At 35.0% G+C, this 17,563-nt stretch overlaps 1 protein-coding gene across 2 annotated transcripts in view; it reads right to left on the bottom strand.

Moving 5' to 3' along the window:
* LOC149966379 (LHFPL tetraspan subfamily member 3 protein-like) overlaps positions 1-17,362 on the bottom strand; it is a 55,994-nt gene extending 38,632 nt beyond the window's left edge. The window contains exons 1-2 of one of the 2 annotated variants that reach the window (XM_090171639.1): positions 16,934-17,362; positions 16,437-16,861 (exon numbers count right to left, since the gene is read on the bottom strand). In XM_090171639.1, the coding sequence (XP_090027765.1) occupies positions 16,437-16,842 (406 nt within the window). In that variant the 5' untranslated portion in view covers positions 16,843-16,861; positions 16,934-17,362. Of the gene's footprint in view, positions 1-16,436 lie in introns of both variants that reach the window. The other variant, XM_090171630.1, reaches the window with a different exon arrangement.
* Between the last annotated feature and the right edge of the window lie 201 nt (positions 17,363-17,563).

The raw sequence follows: 17,563 nt of genomic DNA, 5'->3' as shown, positions 1-17,563 counted from the left end.
GGTATAGTTGAGCGCAGTTTCGGGGCGATTCCAATCACGGATTTAAGGATTAACACGACCCTAGAGGTCAAGGCTCGCGATTCTTTTAAAATGTAGTTTTTCCGACCGTAGCGACCCCTGCCGCGAGAGCATTCCTTTTATATTGATGACCTCATCTTGATTGCCAAGGCGGGGCTACAGACGTTTTCAATTTGCTTCTTTTGGCAATTGACGCGACCCCTATCGGATATTAAATTAACTTTACCGGCAGATTATTAAGGGTGTAGTTATGTGACTGTCAACTGACTTGCTTATTTTAATGGACTATCCCGGATTTCAATGGGATGGGCATTCTTGGACGACCTTCAGGGCGTTGTCCATTTTGGCCATGAATTATACTGGTTTAGCGATTGTCATTTTTCACATTTTTCTAAGTGTACTTTGTAGCCTGTCAGCCACTTTCAGTAAAAGATTTAAAGGACTAAAATACGAAAACAATCCGATAATTATAGGCCTAAATTCCAAAAATATAATAAAATTAAACTAAATTGAAAGGACTAAAATCCCAAAATATTTAGTAGATTGAATGGAATAAAATCCCAAAATATTTAGTAGATTGAAAGGACTAAAATCCCAAAACATTTTGTAGTTTGAAAGGACTAAAATACCATACATAATATAGTAGGTTGAAAGGATTAAAATCCAAAAGTATAGTTGATTTAATCGTCAACATAGAAATGTATACTAATTTTATCGTTTTAAAAAAAAGCATTGTGGATTTTATCGAATTCAAGCTCCTAAATCTAGCAATATATTCCTTTTGTGTTTTTTAAAAGGGAAATTTGAAGTAATTATATTTAACTTTTAAAGTAATAAATTATAATTTCCGGATTTTAACAAATATAAGAAATAGAAAAAAAAAGAATTGAATTATTTCAGAATGATAAGAAATATAGCCCTGGAAAAATCTAGGCCTCCACTTTGAATAAATTAAATACGATTTTCCCACCTATGGATCTTTCCCGTCGAAAATTAAAATCTCCCTTGAAAGAATGCAAATTAATATTTCATCAAAAAAATCGAGACTTCAAACAATCTCATACCGCACGAGCATTTACAAAACCATCAATTTTGAAACTGCCGTTACGTCACCTCATCAAAACTTCAACCGCGAAAGCGCTACCTGGAGGGAAAACCACAACCAACCTCTCTCGAAATATCGATGAAATGAATTATTTTAATTTAAAATTAGGGGGAGATGAAAACAGTTAAAATAATGCCCTTTAAATTAATTTTCTGCAATTAAGATAAAACAGAAAGGTTGTTTTAATTGGCTGCAGATTGCCAAATGATACCTCGATAAAATGTGGGACATAATAAAAAATCAAACATTTTTTGGATTCACTGCTCTTACAAAACCTCATCTTTATATACGATAATTGATAACTTGCCAAATATGCTCAGGGTTACATCCTTGTAACGGAACTTGTTTAATAAACAAATTGAATAACAGGCTTCATTTATTTGAATATCTCCCAATTGTTGCCTTTTAACTAGAAACTCTGGATTCGCAATAAATATGGAAAATATCTCGATATTCGTAAATTTATCAAAAAATATTTATATTAACATAAATATTTCATTCGATAGTACATTTGTATACAACTTTTAACATTATAACGGAAATATTACGTAGAAATTTTTACTTATTAGTTAAACTTATTAATTTATAGTTAAAATTATTAGTTATTAATAGAAATTTTAACTTATTAGTTAAACTTATGAATTTATAGTTAAAGTTATTAATTTATAGTTAAAATTATTAATTTATAGTAAAAATTATTAATTTATAGTTAAAATTATTAATTTATAGTTAAAATTATTAATTTATAGTTAAAATTATTAATTTATAGTTAAAATTATTAATTTATAGTTATAATTATTAATTATTAGTTAAAATTATTAAATATTAGTTAAAATTATTAAATATTAGTTAAAATTATTAATTATTAGTTAAAATTATTAATTATTAGTTGAAATTTTTACTTATTAGTTAATTAAAAAAATTAAATTAAAATTATTAATCATTAGTTAATTTTAAAAAAATAAATTAAAATTATTAATTTTTAATTGAAGTAATTAATTAATAATTGAATTAATTAATGTGGAAATTAGCCGAAACAAAGCCAAAACCCAAATCAAAAGCCACAACAAAACAAAATATACTTGGAAACCGGGTGGAGATGGTGACTCCAGATTATTTGATTCGCAACTGAAAACATTTTCCATGACTTTTATGATAGGGCGATAGCTCCGAGGGATAGCTAGTAGGCGAATAAAACTGAAATATTAGGCGCGTTCCTTTAAGGCATCCAAAATATAAATTGTATAATTCTGGGCCCTTAGTCAAGTAGGGAGGGAACCACGCAACGATGGGAATAATATAAAAAGTTGTTAGCCTGGTCTGCTCGAAGATTTTGAGGAAGTCTTTTAATTTTCAAGAACGAGAGAGCTCGAGCTGCCGGGCATGGTCGAAAACGGCTCGAATAGATAATACATTATCTCAAAGCAACATCTCTTCGGTTAGAAAAGTAAAAAAATTAGGTTGGATGTACTCCATAAACTACTTTTGTACGAATGCATGCATTAACGGGAGACGTCATAAATTTCAGGTTTTTGATGGCGGCGGTTGAGAAATTTGGCGGGCAGTAAAATACGACACCGTTATTTCTGAGAGAAAACAGGCAAAAAATAAGAGAACATATTTAAAACCCGGACTTAAAAACGAGATAATTTTTCGTTAATTGAAAAGATGGCGAGTAGAAAAAGAAATAAAAACGCATTATCTTGTAAGTTGATTTTTATTAGCTTACGACGCTATCTCAATAAAGTTATCTCAAAAAAATATTTTATGTTTGGTTTTGAGAACGGAAATTGTTGATTGTATACGAGAACGAACTGAGTTGGTCAATGATGTCTTATGGTCTGATATATATCGAATTATATGAAGGGTACAACAGCATAGAAAACTTTGTTGCGTTGTGGAAGCTGTTTAAAACCGGAAATAAGAATTTGTCACATTGTAAATTCTTGTAAGATTAAGAATTATTTCGAGATAGTTTACAACAGGAATTTAAGATAGCCGCTCCCTTAAAACATTCAATTTCGATAAAACGATTATCAGTTTGTACTAATATTTTATTAGCATTAGTTGGGCTTTGATGAAGTCAAGTAGTTTATTAAAATTGGAGACTTGACTTAGTTTCGCGCCAAAACATGGAAGCCGCCATTTTTTTAGCAGTGAGTGTAAGTCGAGGTATAGGTAGTGATTTAGGATGATTACTTCCATGTTCCTACAGTCCTCCTACAGCTGCTCTGTTTGAGTGTTTCCTCCCTTTTGAGTATGGATGGGGCGAAACCCTACGTATTTATCAGTTAATGTTAGAATCGTTCAATTAGAGATTTTAATCAACTTACAATATTCTTACTATACCAAGTGTACTGATATTTTAAAACGATCATCATATCAATATTTCGGAGTTTGAATTGTACCATTTGGTGGGAAAACAATATCTATATTATTAAAATTAAATGTATACTGTAAGTTTACAGGTCTCCAGACTTGCTGGAACTTGACGTTCCTTCCAACCCGCGTGATATAAGGCAGATCACGATTACAACCCATAGGTAATAATAAGAGAAACAGCGGCCTGTTACAAGAACCGAAACGACTGATCGAGTGGAGCGTCCCATAATAAATAGCGCGAATCTATAACTAGGATCTCCGAATTCGAATCAAATTCAGTTCATGGCGAGTTCCGATCAGGTTCCGTCAGTCTGGGTGATCGTAGTCAAGCGATTACAATCAGCCCTGCTCTCAGACATTACAGAAAGGTTGAAATAATGATTATAATTACCACCCATAAAATAGCAATGTTGAAACACTAATTAAAGGCATTTCTCGAGCGAGAAGAGGGGATGGCAAAGGTCGAAATGTTTTCGTCAATTCTAGGGGTACCACTCGGCCAAATTAAGGTCAAGTGAAAAATGTTTAATTTAATTTACATTCGATCGCGGATTCTGTCTCCCAACTTGGCCCCGATTTAGAGCTAGAAATAAGCGGATCTGAAAACGTTTTGGAGAGGTCTTTTCTACAAGCGCCAATTAAGCTAGGTACCAATTTCCGACTCTTAAGATGACTCGTGTTTCGTCACTAGCAAATGACTTGGTAAATTAAGAGGCTTGCTACATAAGGGTTTTTTGAAACGTCTGAACGTCAAATTGAATTTTAATAATATGTTAAATTATATTATCTTATTAAATTAAAATGATAATGATTCGCTTAAGTAACCAAATGTACAATAAGTAATTCGGTTGCGTTGCAATTTTAGAGGCTGTTTCAATAAAGAATGGTCAGTCTTAAAGGGAGTATGGACTTCCGTGTTAAGCACTTAACATTTATGTCATCGGGTTTAGCTAGGGATGATTGACGCTAGTTACGTTATAGACGCGTCGTAGAGCGTGTTAGCAGACGATATTTTTATTTAGTTCATTATCCCTTTAAGAGGAAGCCATACATACTTTTTTTTGTTCATTTCGTAGATTTTTGGTAGTCAAATTAGTACGATTTTAATTTATATACTACACTCTGGCTAATGAAAGAATTTCGCAAAGTATTTAAATTTTAAATTTGCTAATTTAATCAAGGGTTGACATATTAAGCTAATTGCAAATTAAATCTGAGTATTAGAAAACTGACAACAGTAAAAGCTTAAAAACATTTATAGGGAAAATAGGAAATTTGTAATCGATTTGTAGGATTTTATAGATTTTTTTGGAAATTACATAAAAATACAGGTTTCAAATACTCAAATTGAAAATCCATCTTTCGCAAAGGGAATTTGATTTAGTAATTGAGTGAGTGAAAAATTCTAATTAGGTGAAAAAATTGGTTTGAATCCGAGTAGTTTTTGATTGCCATCTACATAAATAGGGGTAAAGTACGAAAAAAAATGTAATTTATGTAATTATAGGAAGACATAAAAAAATTAGGGCAAATTATAAAATATAGCTGTGGTCACCCGTCCAAAAAGGTGTAAATAAAAAATGAAACACCTAAATAAAACAAAATTATTTAGACCAAAGACCACGACCGCAATGTCCTTCTTCATTGAACAAATCTGGAGTAATCAAATTTATATTTATGGCTATAAAGAAAAACTATAAAATATTTCATTATCAAAATCTAGATCAGGCGGCCAAAGAGGAGAAAAGACGACCAGAAGGTGACCCCGACCGAATTAATTGCATTCGGGTAAAAAAAATTCCGCTCCATTTTTTTTCCGCCCAAAGAAGACAGTGAGCAATGACTATAGCGATATATAAATCCAATTGAACAGCGAAGAGACAAACCGAGCAAATCTAAAGCTTCTAAAACAATACCATTCATAGAATAATATAAATCTAGGATAAAATAACATAGTAGCAACGTAAAACGATTATCAGAATGAACAACGACATCGTACCAATTAAAAATCTCCAAAATTTGTTTCGAAGATATTTTGGGCACGCTTGAGTGAAACTATAGCGGGTGACTTGGACTGGGTCCGGAACCACGGCCACAAAATTAAAGGCAGATGCAGTTAGAACCTCATTTGGGAGCTAGACCAGGACGCGTGTGACATTTTACGGGGCTAATGAAGACGTCGAGGATATATCGTCGACGAGCCTAATTTTTTCCTCTCGAAAACGATTCACGCATATTATTATATTTACCATTTGCCGTAATCCTTTTGCACGCTGTTACTTCCTTCCGGAAGTTTCCATTGTGCGCGCGAGTAAAAATAGCAGACCTCCCCCATCGCTTCGCCGGACTGCATTTTTTTTTATTTAGAATGGATCGAGATTTCACGTTTTTGTATATTTAAAGATTTTTTCCGAATAAATATACTTGACACTAATTGGTTTTTTGGGCATCTCTCGATGGAGAGCGGTGCGTTACGCTGCTCAAATGAAGCTGTGCTGGAACGGAAGTTTGAGCGGTGGTTTTAACCAAGGATCTGGTTTCGAAAATGATCTTTTAGATCGTTTTATTGAGACTATTTTCGACTTTTCAGATACCGTAACATTTAATTGCATTAACGCCAAGATTGCTTATCAAAGTTAAAATTAAATTATGCTTACTTATCAATGTTAAAACTAAATTATGCTTACTTATCAATGTTAAAACTAAATTATTATTATTATTATATTTAATAATGATATTATTATTAATTATTTTTATGGAAATCAATTTTTTAAGGAATTTACCAATTTATATCAATTTGCTAGATCAGGGAATGTTTTCTTATAAACTGATATACATTTTTAAGATATAATAATTCAGGACGGAATTAACTTAAATTTCTCCATTTTTGGAAATAAATTCACGTTTCTAAAACAAAAAATTCAGCATAGTTGCGTTTCTAGTAAATTATGTTACATCGTACAATAAAACAATTTTTAATAGCAATAGGCGCTAGCATAGAATCTCCATGTCTTGTTCAACTTGTTAAAATGTTCCACGCGCTAATTTGTATTTTATCGTAAAAGGCTCGCGAACTTTTTTAATTCAGTGAGCACGCGCGAAATTGCTCGAGCCCGTTTACGCTAAAATATCAAGAAGCGCGTTTCACTTTTTAACAAGTTGAATAAGACATAAATAGAGCTTATGCTAGTATAGTTATTACATTTGGTGGAATTTGGCAGAAAATGAGCAATTAGAGAATAAATTGACTATTTTGATTTACAAATTACAAATAAAGACTAAACCAAATTAAAATATAGTTTTATTCGATTTTTATAAAATTTCAAAATTTAATTTATTAAAAATTATGTTTTCAGTAATTTTATAAAAAATACAAAAGAACGAATAAATTTCGTTGCCCTGTTAAACTACGTCGATATTTATTAGTTAGGAATAGTTTATTGACATATTCTTCTAAAACTAACAAATCTTTCGTAACGTGATCGAAAAAGACCACCCAGCAAAGTCCCGCGGGGAGAAATTTCACTATTTCAAATATCACCCAAATTGGAATGGAAGGGGGGAAATGCTCAAGAAGGCGCTTACATGACGAGGGAGGCGAGAAAAATAATGATTAGCATTAGGAAATGTAGTGTTTTCGGCATCCCGAGAGGGCATGCAGCCTGCCTATTCTCCAAATCATTCGCGATCGGGGTGAGAGCGGATATAATCGGAGATTGTTCTCCGTTTCACAATTTATAAAACACTCTCGATGGGAACATTAGGAAGGCGGTCCGGCACTAAATCAGTTACAGAGTCAAGCAACTTTCTGGGTTTCAAGCCCTTAATTAAGTAATTAATTTTAATTAAAGCCATCGTAATTACCTTATGGCCCTTGTTAACAATTTTTTTAGGTATTTGTTTTTAGGTAAATTGGTACACTACGTTCTAAGATAACCGACGTTGGATATTGGTTTAACTGGAAATAACCGATATCGTTAATTGATGTTCGAAGTACAAATGAATTTGGTACAAGCATTTTACACATTGCCGTTACTCAATTTGTTATCAATTACCGACATCGGATATCGGTTTAACCGAAAATAACCGGGAATAACCGATATCGGATATCGGTTTAACCTATAATAACCGGTATTAACCGATATCGGTAATTGATATTCGAAGTACAAATGAATTTGGTACAAGCATTTTACACATCGCCGTCTTTCAGCCTGATATCAATTACCGACATCGGATATCGGTTTAACCGAAAATAAACGGTAATTGATCTTCGAAGTACAAATGAATTTGGTGCAAGCATTTTACACATCTCCGTCCCTCAATCTGATATGTTAAAATTATATTATTTATCGGTAGACCTATTGATATCGGTTCTTTATCAATCTAAATGTTGGTATCGGTTATTTATCGGTTGAGATGTCGGTATCGGTTACTTATCGCTAAAAAGGTCGGTATCGGTTACTTATCGGTACAAAGGTCGGTATCGCTAACTTATCGGTTCAAATTATGGTATCTTTTACTTATCGGTAAAAAGGTCGGTATCGGTTACTTATCGGTACAAAGGTCGGTATCGGTAACTTATCGGTTCAAACGATGGTACCTTTTACTTATCGGTAAAAAGGTCGGTATCGGTTACTTATCGGTACAAATATCGGTATCGGTTCAAATGACGGTATCTTTTGCTTATCGCTTATCGGTAAAAAGGTCGGTATCGGTTACTTATCGGTACAAAGATAGGTATCGGTTACTTATCGGTTCAAATGACGGTATCTTTTGCTTATCGGTAAAAAGGTCGGTATCGGTTACTTATCGGTACAAAGATAGGTATCGGTTACTTATCGGTGCAAATGACTGTATCTTTTGCTTATCGGTAAAAAGGTCGGTATCGGTTAATTATCGGTACAAAGATAGGTATCGGTTACTTATCGCTTCAAATGTTGTTATCCGTTATTAATTGGTAAAATCGTGAAGGCAGATACTATTATGGTACTCTAAATCTATTAGGGTATAGGAATTTCAGCCCGAATAAAAAGCAACATTCCACATAATATTTCTACGCAAAAGAACTTAGAAGTAACAACACCGCGCCCTCTGGAAACGGTTTATAAACACTGAATATAGTGCTAAAAGCGTTATAAGGTCAAACAATGACTGATAAAAATTATAAATATTCAATATATGGACAACTGCCAACACACTAAATACACCCCAACACCCATACGGCTTGAGAGACAGAAAAAATATAATTGAGTCAAAAATTCCTGTCGGTAGGAAAACCGGCTTGGTGGCAAAAATACCCGGAGTTCGCATTTCGGACATAGCGGGGGAGACAGAGACATACCCAGTAAGCTCTTAGAAGAAATAAAAGACTAATTATTATTAGGAAAAACAGGTTTCCTACCTTCACCGGTTAAAAAAATATTTGCGAGTCGAGAAAAAAATGGGCACCCTTCAATGGAAATTATCACGCGACACCTCGAAATATAAGTGACACTAAATTCTATTTACTAGAGCGACAAATATTGGAATTTCAAACATACAAAATGTAGATTATACGTATTAGAAAGTTTTATAATTATCAATAATTATACTGGGGTATTTCTGTATTTGACTTAATGGAATGTTTGGTTTAGTTAAATAAATATGTGGAAAGTTGTTTCAGTTAACACACATGTGGAGGGTTGTTTTAGTTAACACACATGTGGAGGGTTGTTTTAGTTAACACACATGTGGAGGGTAAGTTTAGTTAACACACATGTGGAGGGTTGTTTTAGTTAACACACATGTGGAGGGTTGTTTTAGTTAACACACATGTGGAGGGTTGTTTTAGTTAACACACATGTGGAGGGTTGTTTTAGTTAACACACATGTGGAGAGTTGGTTTAGTTAACACATATGTGAAGGGTTGTTTTTAGTTAACACACATGTGAAGGGTTGTTAAAGTTAACACACATGTGGAGGGTTGTATTAGTTAACACACACGTGGAGGTTTATTTTAGTTAACACACACGGGGAGGGTTGATATAATTAATTAACATAGGTGATTGGTTTAATTAAAACACAAGTGGAGTTAAACAACAAAGCTTTTAAGTTATTATCACATTGGAGGTGGTTTTAGTTAAAACACATCACCGGTTGATATGGCTCCAATTTTTATATAAAAAATCACCCCATCAAATTTCAACGTGAATAACTATTTTACATGAAAAATTGCCTATCTTTGAATTTCTATTAACATAAACGTTTTCATATTAACATTCTGAACCACGTTTGTTAAAATTGCACCCCAAAATTATGTATTATTTGAGATAATTAAACCCGATAAAGGTACACATTTAAACTAGCCTCAATTCCCTAAGATTGTGGTGCTTTCGGTGAGTTCAGTTACGCTCCAAATCTGTCGATAGATTTTGAGGTACCTCTAAAATAAACGATCTTCAATGAAGGATATCATTTTAAAAAACTAGTGATCGGGAAGAAAAAATTAGCTCTGGGCGTTCACATTACATATACCAGACAGAAAATAAAGATCTCGATTGTTTTTACCAATTCCTATCATTTACCCCGAGTTATAATATTCTCCGATGCATCGAAACTAAAAATAGGCTGAGATCGATCACGTCTGCGGGGAAAGACCGCTTCAAATATAAATTCTAATATATAAAGTGGGATGTTTCTCGTATAATTTTAAAGACAAAAATACGCGTTATGTTTATGTCGTTTTCCCCAAACCATATTTCTTAAAATGAGTTAACGGGTTATTCATGGTATCAACATCGTTATCTTCGTAGATATCTTAACGATGGTAAAAACGTTAAACATCCTTACTCTAAGTGTAAGAGCTGATGTTTAGGATTCTGCTGTAACCTCTCTAATCTTCTGGGTAATAATTTTGACCCACCGATACACCTTTTTCAGTAATTGTACATGCATAAAACTAGATTTTTATATTTATATTTTTGGGAAAGACGCTAGGTGTAAACTTAGTACTGCTCCAAGCTGTGAAGCAGGTGCACCACTGCCTACGTCTTTCAGACTATTCAGCAAAAGTGTTTTAGCACTGCCAACATCTTTCACAGACTGTTCAGCAAAAGTATTGTACCACTGCCAACGTTTTTCACAGACTGTTTAGCAAAAGTATTTTAGCACTGCCAACATCTTTCACAGACTGTTCAGCAAAAGTATTGTACCACTGCCAACGTTTTTCACAGACTGTTTAGCAAAAGTATTTTAGCACTGCCAACATCTTTCACAGACTGTTCAGCAAAAGTACTTTAGCACTGCCAACATCTTTGACAGACTGTTCAGCAGAAATATTTTAGCACTGCCAACATCTTTCACAGACTGTTCAGAAAAAGGATGTTAGCACTGCCAACATCTTTCACAGACTGTTCAGCAGAAATATTTTAGCACTGCCAACATCTTTCACAGACTGTTCAGAAAAAGTATGTTAGCACTGCCAACATCTTTCACAGACTGTTCAGAAAAAGTATGTTAGCACTGCCAACATCTTTCACAGACTGTTCAGCAAAAGTATTTAGCACTATCTTTCACAGACTGTTCAGCAAAAGTATTTAGCACTATCTTTCACAGACTGTTCAGCAAAAGTATTGTACCACTGCCAACGTTTTTCACAGACTGTCCAGTAAAAGTATTGTACCACTGCCAACATCTTTCACGGGCTGTTCAGCAAACGTAATTATCGTGATTGGCCCAAACTGCAACTAATGTCGACCAATTTTTAACCGAATAAATTTTCTAGTACACTGCGAGCTTCATCTCTTAAATTTCAGAACAAATTAAGGCTACCGAAAACAACGAATTATACAACCATGAGATAGTTCGTACTGCTCTAAGTCGCTATATATAGGTATTTCTATAAATTAACGTGGCCTTATTGTTTACTATTTTTTCTCACTTCTACAATGCATGGATTTGATTTCACAATTTCAAGAACAAGCAGGGCAGTCGTCGATAATTTATGGAAAGGCCTATTAACCGTACCACTGGCAACTCCTTTCATAGACTTTTCAGAAACAGTAATGATCGAAATTGGATTAAAACTGCTGCTGTTAGTTACTATTAGTTGTACCACTGGCAAATTTGATATCGACGTTTTATTCCACGAGATTCTCTAATATTTCAAAACAAGGTTACATAAAACAACGAATTATACAAGCATACAACTCTCATAATAAAGCACCGTCACTTCAGACCACAAAAGTCTCAAGGCTTGAGCTAGACATTTCTAAGACACGGGATAATATTTTAATTGAACGAAACGTGAATTAAAAATCACGCTCCCACAAATCAAGTAAAAATCTCCATATGGAAAAGCGTTCACGGTGACTGGGACACACTTGAGCGTGTCCTTGTGGACCAGCAAACTAAAAAGAGAAAGATATCTAGCTCGTACGAAAACAATGCCGGGTCTGGAAACACCATCAAGCGTTCATTAGAAGTCGGATTTTTAATTGGCAGTTGCTTCTAATGAGGGCGCGATTGTCGCCGGACTCGGCCGTCTGTCGCTGGGGTAAACTGGTGCCATAGAGAATATCTGCGACGAAGAATTTTTAAATGGAAATCATCTCGGGATATTTTACGGGGAATCACGCGGAGCCCAGGCGCATTTAAGTTAAGTAGTTAATTATACCTTACCGCTTCTATAATTACGGTAGGCTGCGCAAATTACTGCAGATTTTTAAGCACTCTCCAAAAAGTCAGTCGCCTCGTAGTCTAATAGACAATCTGATACACATTAAATTACCTTCAAAATTTACCCTTATATTTCGACTTTCAAGTTAAAATGGCATTTTATAACGTTTAACAAGGTCATAAATGTCAATTTAACGTTCTAATACAGGCTGATACTTTAAATTCGACAAGAATTAAACCATAACGAAGTAGAATGACTAAATAAGCGGTTGTATAATATCTTTACGCGTTACCCCTTTAAATCACTTATCCGTCATTGGTTAATTTCGGTAAAGTAAGACTCTCATTGGTTGAAATAACGGGGGTTAAGTATAAAATTTACTTTATAGGCGTATTAAATCGGAAAAAGCGCCAATTTAACGTCAGATACTCATTTGATAAGAAAACACGAAAAAACGTATAAATTTCAGTTGGGAGGCTAACCCAAATCGAATATATACGGTACATTGTAAATATACATTCCAATAAGTGTATAGAAAAAAATTAAAGAACGGCAGTCCTTGGCTTATTGGTATCGAAGAATTTAGCGAGCCGCGGGGCTCTATGATCATTTGTAAAACAAGTTAGTCTCTTTTTTTCGGGACGCTTAAAGACCGCTACACTTAATAAAATGGGCCGAGAAAGAAAACCAGGTCCCCCCGGATATCTCTCCGACGCTCGCACATTATACAAGTATTTTTCGGCAAATGGCAAATAATTTCAAACTACACCGCAACGAAACACGAACCAGCCATTATGCAAATTCGAAAAAAAGCTCAAAATGTCAAACCAAAGACTAATTAAGTTCTCATTAGTAGCATCTATTGCGACGATATTTGCGCCAAAAACAGCCAATGCACATTTTCTAACTAAAGAAAAAAAATACTTTTAGCGAAAATAAAATGTTCCAAATTGGGAAAATGACTGTTTAAAATCAGGTTCGTATTTTGAGTTTTGTAAATTTAAAAAAAAAGACATTAGTATATTATTGGGTCATATGTCAACAATACCGAGGTTTATAAATAAATCGGGTATTATGCAAATTAAGCGGAGTAAGCGGGTAAAAGCGTTTAAAACCTTTCAATATGCGGGTGCATATAATTAAACTTTTTTTGCTAAGAGTAGTGGACGCTATTTTCCCCGTTCTCGATTTCTATAATTGCCCTTCGATAATTCACTATTTACCCGTACGTTGGTAATTTTTAAATACAATTTTAGATAATTTCCTTACTGATCGCGATTTAAAAATAACTTAAAAATCTGCATACTTGGTAAACGTCTCAACAATTGAAATAATTTAAATTTAATCTAATTCTCCAATCGTTGATATTTCGCGTTAAATCCATTAAGAAATATTTTTACGTGATTAAAAAAGGAAAACGGGTACTAAGAATAAAATAAATCTAGATTTTGATATTGAAAATATGCCCAAATTTACAAATATAATTATATAAACAGCTTCAAATTGGGAACAATAGTTCGGTTTACTCCCTAAAATAGGCAAACATAATTGTAGTTATTATGAAAATAGAGATTTTCTGAAGCACCGACTTAATAATACACGTACCAATCCCGAAATACAAAATAATAAACGTTTTATCAAGTTGAACAACCTAGACTAAAAAGCTTGGGGACATGAAAAAATGACAGTTTTTAAAAATGCCCTTTACATATTTTTAAGTTTCCTACTTAAGATGATACGCTGATTTGATAGCGGGTAAAAATAGTAAAAATGTCCCCTCCCCCGAACCGTCTCCGCAATTTGTACATCAACCAATACAGTAGCATTGTCTTCTGTATATTGGGTCAACCCCCCCAAATAAACAATTAATTCTGTCAAAACAGTTTTTTCCGACCAAGTTTTTTTCATAACTTTGATCGCGGTAACGCCTGGAAATAGCAGGATATGTTTTTGACCATCTCAATTCTCAATTCTCACGGTTTCATGAACACAAATTTGTCAAAAATCCCGTTAAATTATAGTCCCCGGTAGCCGGTTTTTCTGCCCCTAGAAAATCATCCGTGAAATTATGATTTCGGAAACTAAATTAGTGTTAGAGCCCTAAACTAAGGATTAAGCCAAAAAGGGGAAATGTTTACATCACCCGTATCGTAGACGAAATGAAAATGTCCTATTTTCAAACTAAGAAAATATAAATAAATATCATCGCTATAATAGCTAAAGAGGATTTCATTATTTATAATTATTTCGTCGGAAATACATAAAACAACGATAATGAAAAAAGGTTGGAAAAACCCACATAATTGCAGTCTCAAAATAGGGATATTATCCTCATTATTGAAAAAAAAAGTCAATTACATTTTAGTACAAACAAATTTGAATACCTCGTTCTAATCGAAAACAAAACAAAATAACTCTAATCTCAATATGAACGTCAAGATACCGTAGCCGAATGTTTATTAAATATTACCAGAAGTAAATGAACCGAAGTTATCAGAGTGCTATACTCCCCATGTTGGAGGCGTTTTTCTTATGAAGTTACATTTTGACCTCGGATTTGAAATTTTGCGCGCTCCTAAGCCGAAAAAAACTTTTGGTTTTTATGAAACCGTTTTTATACATAGAAATAGCTATACCCACAATTCCCAAGTGCAATTTATCGCGTCCAAGGACCGGGATGGAAATTAGCTTTTATTTGGCTCGATTTTCGCATCATTTTCATAAGAAAAACGCCCACCGACTCTGAGCGCTATTTCGATAACTTCGGTTCATTTACTTTTGATATTACCCGTGTAGCGAAGCTAATTTCTACCAGAAAATTAATCTGCTTTAAAAGCGCAAGCGTGTTCCAAACACCACAAGCGCGGGAAACTAATGACATGATCGAAGCCGAATTAGGAAGCGAATTGACATGGATCATTAGCTATTGGAACAATGGTCGAGCAGTCGAACCAGGACAGTGAGTGACACCGCCAACAGAATAGCCTTAATTCCAGCACACAAAACCAATATTACCCACAAATTCTGGGCCATGAAGATAAGTAATAGTTAGCCATATGCATAAGGCCTTAACATAATGGTTAAAAAGGGTGGATAGCTAAATGCGCGGGAAATTCCGCATACAATCATTAAGATCATTCGTGAGCTACGATTTATTTTACAATATAAACCAAGGTGGGATAGTAAACCATTAAAGTCAAATTAGGTCCAAAGAGTATATAAACTTGGCCACTGGTCAAACTCATATTCTTGACCAGGTTAGTCTTAATTCGGGACAAAATATTTAAAAAAGAATTATTTCAATGCGAGGTTGAGAGCTATGGGTCAAAGCAATCATATACGATATGACCGTTGTATGGAAATTTTCACGTACGCTTCTAGGTTCATAAGAGTGGTTTTCTAAGTGAAGAACTCGTTAGTGGAGTAAACGCGGTCACAAATGCCGGTAAAGTTCCGGTCATTCGGGACAATCACCCGCTGCTTTGAAACGCCAGAGCTTGAAATCATTCCGCTTTCTTAGCGTCTGCATTTAACTAAGGTAATATGAACAACAACTTAGCTAGAAAGACTAAGTCCACTAAACCCGGTCAAGCACCTAAAGCCAGGGACACCGGTATAGTTCGCCAGAATACATTTGGGAGTACATTAACCTAAACAAATTTAACAGTTAAAAGAACGAATAACTTAAAAGGCAAAGAGTTAAAAATTTCGCTCGATAATCTATGGTAATTCTACTAATGATGTTAAAGTTTAAACTTTCTCCATTGACAATAATTTGTTAGAGCAGCAAACTTTGAAATTGTTTGAGGTGCATTAACCTAACAAATTACGCAATGCTATTCAGCAAACGTTTCTTCTAGAATAGTGAATCTTAAACTGACACTGATTTTGAATTTGCCAGATATATTTTTGAAACAGGGTGGTATTTCAACTAACACTACCAAATCACATACCAACTAACGTAACAAATTAAGCAATTTCGTCTGTGGAATAGTTAGACTTTTAAAGATGGCTTACGTTAAAATTGACCTCTGACTTTTAATTTGCCAGATAAATGTTTGAAGCAGCTTAGTATTTCAAGCAACACTATTAAATCAGATATCAATTACTAATCACCATTGGCAACACCAATGTGGTGCTGGATATAAGAATACGTTGATACAGCCTAACAGAAGTGTCTTGGTACAATCAAAAAGTAGCATAATTAACTTGTTAAATTGAATTGAAAGCTTTTGAGAATGTTGAAAAGAGAGAAAAGCTTGAATGAATGCTTACCACAGAAGACTTGGAGCCATCCGCAGACGTGGAAGACGGTGGAAGAGTGGACGACGAAAAACAGCAGCATGCATCCGATGCAGAGCAGGACAGCGACCACTGACAGGCCTACGAACACGGTGGCTGCCCTGAAGGCCGGGGACGGAATAGACTGGAACGAGTCCAACCTTCCTTCGCAAACTACTTCTTGACCATCCTGAACCAGTCGACAAAACTGCCAAAGTCCAAAGTGGCCGGTTCCCTTGCTGTGTTGAGTGTCACCGAGCCAATGGGGTTGCAAAAAGACCACGACGTCGATGATGGCGAAACAAATGGTGAAGACACCCCACAAGACGCCAATTGCCTTGGAATTCCTCAAGTAATTGGCGTGCAAATGTTGCTGGTGTTGTTGATGGGTTAAAGTCATCACCGGCGACTCGGAGAGCCTACCTCCGAAATCGTACTTGGAGTCCATTCTTTGCTTCGAGATACCCATGTTATTCTTAGGAAATAATTACTTTGGCTGCTGTAACGAACGATATATAAAATTCTCGGCGAATTTTAAGCCTCGGTCGAATTCTCTTTTAAAAACTCGTTTGTCGGAGTGAGACGGGGACTAGAGCTGGGGCGGCGATCAAAAGTTCACCTTAGACGCTTATCAAACCATAACTCCGTGGAAAACCGGAAATAGTCGCTGAATCGAGTGTAAACGTTTTGGCACTAAGAGAAGACAATAGCGGAATACAATATATTTTCTCAGAAGCGACACCGAATCATACCTCGATAGAAATAATGAAAACCCGCCGGACAACGCGAGTAAACTTTGAGTAATTCTCGGAGAAAAGCGATTGGAGCCGCGCAAAAAATCAGCGAACTAGACCCGAGGGTACGCGAACGATTTTGGGGTTACACGTCGAGGGAAATTGAACGTAATTCGCTACAATGGAAGCCGTAACACGCTGGCGCAACCCTGCTGCTGGTTGTGGGCTGAAGTATGCGGGTACTGACGAGTCCTACGAAGGGAAGTTCGGAGAAAAGTCAACCAAAGCCAGCTTGCCAAGCGAGTTCCCCGCGCAAACCGGTTTTCTCGCGCTGAAGAAAAAGCGGGAGAGGTAAATAGTGCCACATACGAATCGAGAGAGGCAGGT

This window comes from Leiobunum rupestre, chromosome 1, assembly GCF_980474605.1.
Source record: "Leiobunum rupestre chromosome 1, qqLeiRupe1.1.hap1, whole genome shotgun sequence".
Taxonomy (NCBI): Eukaryota; Metazoa; Arthropoda; class Arachnida; order Opiliones; family Sclerosomatidae; genus Leiobunum; species Leiobunum rupestre.
Note: the sequence above shows the minus strand (reverse complement) of the source record. Positions and strands in the feature narration are given on the sequence as shown.